Raw genomic sequence first — 9777 nt, forward strand, 5'->3', positions numbered from 1 at the left:
TTGTAGGCATTATCATTGATCCTTTTCAACACCCGAAAAGGGCCATCCGCACGCGGGTTTAGCTTGCTAAAACGCCCTCCTGGAAAACGTTCTTTTCGAAGATGAATCCACACCAAATCACCTTCCTTATACACTACTCTCAGCCTATGTTGATTAGCTTTAAAGGCATACGACGAATTTTGTTTAACAATGCGATCACGCACCTGCTTATGAAGTTCCTGAAAATATTCAGCTTGCTCGATTCCATCTGCATTAACATTCTCAACCTGTGGCAGAGGTAACAGATTCACAGGTGTCACCGGATTACCCCCGTAAACAATTTCAAATGGACTCTTTCCCGTAGTGCGATTTACCGAACGATTGAATGCAAACTCTGCATGTGGAAGTGTCAAATCCCATCGCTTGGGATGCTCACCTACAAGACTACGCAACAAATTCCCCAAAATCCGATTAACGACCTCTATTTGCCCATCCATTTGCGGGTGATGGGAACTACTAAACTGCAACTTTGAACCCACTCGTGACCACAAGGTACGCCAAAAGTGGCTAACAAATTTAACATCACGATCAGAGGTTAAAGTCTTGGGAATACCATGCAATCGCACAATTTCAGCAAAGTATAGTCCTGCCACCTGACTAGCAACAAACGTTTTAGAACACGGTATAAAATGTGCCATCTTAGAAAAAAGGTCAACGACAACCATAACAGAATCTTTTTGCCGTTGTGTGCGAGGTAATCCCAATACAAAATCAAGGCTTACATCTTCCCAAGGACGATTAGGGACCGGTAATGGCGTGTACAAACCCACATTAGATCCGTGAGTTTTCGCGATATGGCAGACACGACACCTCGCAATCACTCTAGCTATATCTCGTTCCATGTGAGGCCAGTAGAATCGGTCGTTGATTAAGGCCAGTGTTTTATTAATACCGAAGTGTCTCGCCAATCCCCCAATGATTCTCGAGGATAATAGCCTCGCGCAATGAGCTTACTGGAATACACAAGCGCACACCATAGAATAAAAACCCATTACGTATAGAAAATTTGGAATGATTGCCTGCCTCACACTTGGACCATGCATCTTTAAAATCTCTATTTGCTGCATATAATAACTTCCACTCATCAAAACCACAGACTTGGACCTGCATTGTATTAAGTAAAGTATATCTCCTACTAAGTGCATCAGCTACTTGATTATTGGCCCCTGATTTGTGATTAATCACAAAAGAATATGATTGCAGCAGCTCAACCCATTTGGCATGGCGTGCGTTAAGTTTATGTTGCCCATTAATGTATTTGAGAGCCTCGTGATCTGAAAACAAAACAAACTCGGCTGGAAGGAGATAGTGCCGCCAAACCTCCAAACACCGCACGATCGCATAAAACTCTCTGTCATAGGTATAGTACCTACGTCGGGTGTCATTCAATTTCTCACTAAAAAATGCAACAAGCTTATTATTTTGGCTCAAAACGCCACCAATTCCCGCTCCCGAAGCATCACATTCCACTTGAAAAACGTCAGAAAAATTGGGTAACGATAAAACAGGAGCTTGAGTTACCTTATGCTTCAAGTCATTGAAAGCGAGAGTAGCAGCTTCAGTCCAAGAGAAATGACCCCCTTTCATACATTCTGTCACCGGGGTGATCGGTGTACTGAAATTTCGTATAAACCGCCTATAAAAAGATGCAAGCCCGTGAAAGCTACGTATCTTATGGAGAGTCTTAGGAATCGTCCAGTCCATGAGAGCCGTTATTTTCTCCTCGTCCATTCTGATCCCATTATCGGAGACGATGTAACCCAAAAACTTAACCTCTGTTGTCACGAAATGGCATTTCCTTCCATTAGCATAAAGTTTCTGACTACGCAATACTTCAAAAACTGCACGCAAGTGTGGCAAATGCTGCTCGACGGTGTCACTATAAATAAGTATATCTTCAAAATAAACGACTACAAACCGCCCGATAAACTCCTTGAAGACTTGGTTCATCAATCTCATAAACGTACTTGGTGCATTAGATAACCCAAATGGCATTACCATCCATTCGTACAACCCATCCCTTGTTTTAAAAGCAGTTTTCCACTCGTCTCTCGGCGCATGCGGATTTGATGATACCCAGTACGCAAATCAATCTTGGAAAACACATTAGCACCTTGTAATTGATCCAAAAGATCATCAAACCGTGGAATAGGGAAGCGGTATTTAATCGTGATCTTGTTGACGGCTCGACTATCTATGCACATGCGATACGTCCCATCATGTTTCGGTACTAGCAAAGCAGGGACAGCACACGGGCTCATGCTTTCCCGTATTAAACCCTTCTCCAATAATTCACCAACTTGACGTTGTAGCTCCTCAAAATCTTTGGGGTTCATGCGATGCGCAGGTTTATTTGGGATTGATGAACCCGGTATAAAATCAATGCAATGTTGCACATCTCGTATCAAAGGAAGCCCAGGTGGTATTTCCTCCGGCATCACATCTTTAAACTCTTCTAACAAAGGAATAACTTCTCGTGGAACGTCTTCGTGAATCACATTTGCCTCTTCGATTATCACAAACTGCTCGTGGAACGTCTTCGTTTACACCAACTTTATTACTGAATTCATACAATGAGTAGTTATAATAAAGACTAAAATTAGCACACTCTTTACTACTTAAGCTTACTTATCAAATAAAAGATTTCCTAATGACTAAAGTTAGGGATCGTTGGCCAATATAGTAATCAAACAGTAGGATAGGCTGATAGATGAACAAACGCAGACTTGCGTGTTTTTTTTATTGCTAAATTGAAAAGATAAAAAACTGAATAGAAAATAAATCTAGAGTCCTTTATAAATAGGACTAGACATAATACGATAAGGAAATAACTTAATGGATAAAATCCTTGTTAAAAATAAACTTAGAAAGTAAATAAAGTCCTTATTCCTTGTGCTTGCTCCCAAAGTAATGCAGCTAATTCCAGGAAGCTAGCAATCAGACCCAATATATTTCTGCAATCCAACAAACTTGGGCCTCCTCTTATATTTCTGTCCATACTTTGCATCATCGACAGGCCCAACAGGCCCATGCCCAACAATATTGTCACTTGCTCCTGCGTCATTTCCATTATGCCTATCCTTATTAAGTTGCATACTCTTTATTATTTGGAGTTGATCCCTCCTTGACCTCTCCTATAAATAGAGACTCATTCTTCACCTCTAAACATACAATAACAACAACACATTACAATTACTCTTAAATCCATCACTAAAGGAGATAATCAAAGTAGAAGATCAAACATCCTAGTTGTGTTCTTATGGCTTCATCTTTCCATTCAAGTAAGCCTTACATCTTCATGTCTTAATCTTTATCTAATGAATTACATGATGAAATATTATGTTATGTTTAACATGTGGTATCAAGAGCAAAATTTTTTTTCATATATATTAACATCCGGTTTTTGTTTATGTTTGATAACTAAAAGATTCATAATCTTTTGAATTGTGTATCAATAATTGGATAAATATATGAATATGATCCATATTGTTGTAATCATGTAATCAACTACTGCTAAGAATCATAATTTACTCTGTTTTATGTTCCTATGTTCCTGCCACTCACAACGATATAAGGAACTAATATATATTATCATGATTAATTTGAACACTGAGATGATTTTTACGTTGTTGTTATATATTATAATCAATTTGATCAATATATCTAGATCAAGATATATAACTAGATGTTATTACGAGACATTAATCTTCATGAGCAATGATATTAAATAAAATTGACTTTCAATTTTAATAGCTTGCAAATATAATTAAAGTAATGATGATGATATATTTTTTTCCAACACTTACTTTTTGATGTTACGGTTCAACTCATTATGTTACTCGAAACCGTCTCTTTTTCTTTTCAATATTACACGGTTACATTACATGTATTAATTGTGGTGATATTAGATTGCATGTATTGACTGTTGTGATACTTAAGAAGTCTGAAACTCAAGTTTGATTTGTAAGTCGTAACTGAATTTGTATATATGTCGCATTTTTTATTTTTGAATAATTCTTACACGCAAAACTTGTTGAGTATATATAAAATAGATAGATGATACTCTCTGTTTTAAATAATTACTCGTGCGTTATTTTGTTATTGCCATCATGACTAAGCTAAATATATAGACAAATATGAAATGTTGAAATAAAGAACTAAAATGCGATCATCATCAGCTTATCATACACCATTTGCTTGTTATAATTTTGACAAACTTAGTGTAATGTTTCATTGGTTGATTTACTTTCTTTTATGTAACTGATTAAATCAATTGTTCTAACATGTGAAATATTCAATGCTTTAACCACCATTATGGAGTAACGTATATGTTACATCGTATTAAATATTTAATGTTGGTGTTCTCTTTATCTATGATGTCTTAAATGATCAATAAATAAAATAAATATACGGTTACATTACAATCGTTGGTGTGTTCATGATGATTAGAAATTGTACATGTTTATTGACAAATACTTAAATCATTTGAATACTAATTATTTTTGTCCAAACTTAAAACTGAATCTACAAAACAAACATATATATAAATCGTTTGTTTTATAACATGCATAGGGCACTTTCAAAATAGGCTTATGTAATTTCTTTTAAGCATGTTAATGACTACCTAATTATTAAGATTGGTTGTCGGCCTAACGGAAGACTACTAGTTGAAATAATTATGGTGAATGAAAAGTCATATTATGTTACGTTTAGTGTCTAAGGATTGTGATAGCCCAACGGTGACTCAAAATTTTAAGACATCATACGGTATTAGCAAATAATTTGTAGTTAGTTTGCTTATAATTCTGCCCAACGGTGATTTATTTGTAAACTAATTTTGCATTACCTAATTAAGAAGTTATAAGTGTATTGTTGATGGAACCAACGAGAAGTTAATAATTGCACACAACTTCTTTGATAAATTTAATTTCGTGTTGTAATTAAATTTATATATACCAACTTTTGCCTATAGTTGGTGTTATTATTATGTCACTAATATAATCTTATTTTTTTGTAACTTATTGTTGTACCACGAAAATTATTTTAGTCCTTAATCAAAATAATAATGAGCATAATGATAAGCATAATAGTAATGACCGTTACATTTCAGCTTTAATACCTACTGCTATTGCAAACTGTATTCCTCGCATAGAACACTTGAACGGAACTAATTTTGCATCGTGGAAAGATCAAATTAAGATTTCCCTCGGGATAACTGATTTGGACTATGCTTTAAGATTTGATCAACCTGCACCTCTTGCCGATGAAAGTACGGTTGAACAAAAGAGGACTTATGATATATGGGAAAGATCAAATCGCATGTCCCTAATGGTAATGAAGAATTCTATATCGTCCGCTATTCGATGAGCCATTCCTGACTCCAAAAATGCTAAAGAATTCTTAGAATTTGTCGAGGAACAATTTAAGGGCTCATCTAAATCTCATGCGAGTACCCTTATTCTTAAGATGCTTACAACGAAGTATGATGGTGTTAGTGGGGTACGTGAGCACATCATGATGATGAATGACATGGCCTCAAAATTAAAGGGCATGGACATGGAAATATCTGAAGGTTTTCTCGTTCACTTCATTATGACATCTCTCCCTTCTCAGTTTGGTCCTTTTAAGATCAACTATAACACTCAAAAGGAAAAATGGAAAATGAGCAAGTTGATTGCCATGTGTGTCCAAGAAGAGGAAAGGTTGAAAATTGAAAAACCCGATGTTGCTCACCTCACCACCGCTAAGACTACTCGTAAGAAAGTTTTCAAAAGTAACAAAGGTTCAAAATGGGAGAAAGGAAGTTCCGCAAAAGAAAGTTCATTAAAGGCAAGTGCAAGTAATGGCAAGGAAACTGGTCCAAAATGTAAGTTTTGTAAGAAATATGGACACATTCAAAGAGAATGCCCAAAGTTTCGAGAATGGTTAGACAAGAAAGGTCTGTATATATCCTATATTACTTACCATGAATGTTTTTCAATTAATGTTCCCTCTAATACTTGGTGGGCTGATAGTGGTGCTATGGTTCATGTTACTAACTCATTGCATGGATTCCTTTCAAAGAAGAAGCTACAAAAGGGGGAAAGAATCATTAAAGTCGGTAATGGAGATGAGCAACAAGTTGAAGCTATTGGGACTCTCTTATTAGTTTTAGAGGGCGGTTTCAATTTGTACTTAAATAATACACTTTATGTTCCATTAATGACTCAGAACCTTATTTCTGTTTCTAAACTTGACGTTTTGGTTATGATTTTAAGTTTGGGCATAATTGTTTGGAAGTGTATTTTGATTCTAGTATTATCGGTACTGGTTCATTAGAAAATGACCTTTATAAGCTTCATTTAGATAACAACTTTGCGGAATCCCTATTGACCATGGACGTAAATGTAATCACTAATGGAAAAAGGGAAAAAAATAGAAAAAGAAAATTCCCCAAGATTGTGGCATAAACGTTTAGGTCACGTATCAAAAGACAGAATGAAACGTCTAACTAAAGAAGGGATTCTTCGTACTCTAGATTTTTCCAATTATAGCCAATGTATTGAATGTGTTAAGGGAAAATTTGTGAAAACGAATAAGAAAGGGTCCACAAGAAGTAAAGAACTTCTTAAAATTATTCATACGGACATTTGTGGACCTTTCATCACTGATATAGGAGGACATAAGTATTTTATCACTTTCATTGATGAGTATTCTCGTTATACTTATGTTTACTTGATAAAAGAAAAGTCTGAATCTCTTGATGTTTTCAAAATATATAAGGCTGAAGTTGAAAATCAACTAAAATGCAAGATTAAGATTGTGAGATCAGATAGGGGTGGAGAGTATTATGGTAAACTCTCTGATGTTGGACAAAGCCCCGGTCCATTTGCCTTATTTTGTCGTGAACATGGAATTATAAATCAATTTACTATGCCGGGAACACCGCAGCAAAATGGTGTTATCGAAAGGCGTAACCAAACCCTTATGGATATGGTTCGAAGTATGATTGTAATTCAAGTCTCCCAAAGTACTTATGGAGTGAGGCATTAAAAACGGCCACTCATATCCTAAATAGACTGCCTTCTAAGTCTGTCCCTAAAACGCCATTTGAACTTTGGAAAGGAAGGTTACCTAACTTGAACTATCTTAGGGTATGGGGTTGTCCAGCCGAGGTTAAAGTTTTCAATCCTCAAATAAAGAAACTCGACTCCAAAACCATTAGTTGTTATTTTATCGGATATCCTGAACGTAGTAAGGGTTATCGGTTATATTGCCCTAATCATACTACAAGAATTGTCGAATCAAGAAATGTCGAGTTCATTGAGAATGGGGAAAATAGTGGGAGTGGGGGAAGAAATATTGAACTTGAAGAGAGTGTAAACACTCATAATTATGATATTCAAATACCACCAAACATGTTAACTACACCATCATTAGCTCAAAATGAGGATGGTGTCCCTGTTGTTAATGAATCACAACATAATGAGTTACCACATGATACTCCCATCATCAATGAATAAACACATGATGAAGAAGCGAATGATGAACCCGATACTCAGCAACCATTACGAAGGTCTACTAGAGCTAGAAGATCTGTCAACTATGATGATTTTGTAGTCTACCTAAATAAGGTTGACTATGACTTAAGTAAAGTTGAAGATCCTACTTCCTATAAAGAAGCCATTATGAGCAATCAATCAACTCAATGGCTTGATGCCATGCATGATGAGTTGAAGTCAATGGAAATAAATGATGTCTGAGAACTTACAGAATTACCCAATGGTGCAAAACCTGTTGGATGTAAGTGGGTCTATAAGACAAAATTAGACCCGAAAGGCAACATTGAACGATATAAAGCACGACTGGTTGTTAAAGGCTACACTCAAAAGGAAGGAATAGATTATAATGAAACTTTTTCTCCTGTTTCGAGAAAAGAATCATTAAGGATCATTATGGCTTTAGTAGTTCATTATGATTTGAAATTGCATCAAATGGATGTTAAAACTGCATTCCTAAATGGTAACTTGCATGAAGATGTCTATATGACACAACTCGAAGGTTTTAAGGTTAAATGCAAGGAACACATGGTTTGTAAGTTTAAAAAATCCATATATGGGTTAAAACAAGCTTCTCGACAATGGTATCTGAAATTTCATGAAGTTATTGATAAGTTTCAGTTCAAGAAAAATGCAGTGGATCAATGTATATACCTTAAGATCAGTGGGAGCAATTTTGCTATCCTAGTATTATACGTTGATGATATTCTTTTAGCATGTAATGATAAAGATATGTTGTATGAGACTAAAAGATTCGTTTCAAGCAATTTTGACATGAAGGATCTCAAGGAAGCCTCTTACGTAATTGGCATTGAAATCCACTGAGATAGGTCTCGTGGCATTTTGGGTTTGTCACAAAGGATATATATTGAAAAAGTCCTTAAGAAATACAAAATGCATAATTGCTCACCATAAGTTGCCCCTGTTGTTAAGGGTGATCATTTTGGCTCATTTCAATGTCCTAAAAATGAGTTGGAACGCGAAGAGATGAGACTTATACCATATGCTTCGGTTGTTGGAAGTCTTGTTTACGCTCAAGTTTGTCCTGATATCGCTTACATAACGGGCATGCTTGGACGTTATCAATCCAATCCAGGAATGGATCATTGGAAAGCAGCCAAAAAGGTTTTGCGATATCTTCAAGGAACTAAGGATTTAATATTGACTTATCGAAGAATGGATAACCTTGAAGTTATGGGTTACTCGGACTCCGATTTTGCCAAATGTAAGGACGATAAGAAATCCACTTCAGGGTACATTTTTATGCTTTCAGGGGGTCCTATTTCATGGAAGAGTCATAAGCAAGAATTAACCACCACTTCTACCATGATGGCTGAGTATGTTGCATGTTATCACGCTAGTAGTCATGCTATTTTACTCAAGAACTTAATTTCTAGACTTAAGGTGGTTGACTCTATATCAGAACCCATTAGACTATACTGTGACAATAGTGCTGCTGTTAGTTTCTCAAATAGCACTAGTTCTAGTGGAGCTGGTTTGTATCTCAATACTAAGTACTTGTACGTTCGAGAAAGAGTTGAAGAAAAGAGCATTGCCATTGAGTACGTACGCACTAATGACATGTTGGCTGATCCACTTACAAAAGGTTTACCTTCCAAGCTCTTTCTAGAGCATGTTGCCGGCATGGGATTATGTAATAACCTTATTTAAGGATTAGGTTCTTTTCTATTATGTTTTATCCACATCATGTTGAAGTTTGTTATTCTCTATTTTGTGCACATTATGAGATATTATTAACAAACGGTTATTAATGGATCATTATTATGAATGGTTTGTGTTGGTTACCACTTATGTTCTAATCACCATTCGAATTCATTATGGATTATGAGAATCATGAATTATGTGAATGACTAACTGTATAATTGATAAGGGTCCTGTATCGAAAAATGATACATGTGACTATATTGATTTGCGTTAGTAATTCTACCTGATGACGATTAATTATTAAATCAATTAATTGGCCAAATTTATACAAAACATTAATAGGTATACGACCAAGTGGGAGAATGTTAGACTTATTTATTACCCCTATATTAATGTGTCATAACCTATTAATAACAAGTCACCATCTTATTGATATGGTGAGATCACAAGATATGATTATTAATAACAAGTCACCATCTTATTGATATGGTGAGATTATAAGACTCATGACATGTTGTCTTTTATGATCATACTT

General features: G+C 35.6%; 1 protein-coding gene across 1 annotated transcript; it reads left to right on the forward strand.

The window, feature by feature from the left end:
* The first annotated feature begins 8564 nt into the window (after positions 1–8564).
* Positions 8565–9248, forward strand: LOC139842799 (secreted RxLR effector protein 161-like). The gene has a single exon (XM_071832904.1). It carries the CDS (start codon positions 8565–8567, stop codon positions 9246–9248), a length of 684 nt encoding a protein of 227 aa, XP_071689005.1.
* Positions 9249–9777: the final 529 nt, after the last annotated feature.

The sequence above is a fragment of the Rutidosis leptorrhynchoides genome, chromosome 4, assembly GCF_046630445.1.
Source record: "Rutidosis leptorrhynchoides isolate AG116_Rl617_1_P2 chromosome 4, CSIRO_AGI_Rlap_v1, whole genome shotgun sequence".
NCBI classification, from domain to species: Eukaryota; Viridiplantae; Streptophyta; class Magnoliopsida; order Asterales; family Asteraceae; genus Rutidosis; species Rutidosis leptorrhynchoides.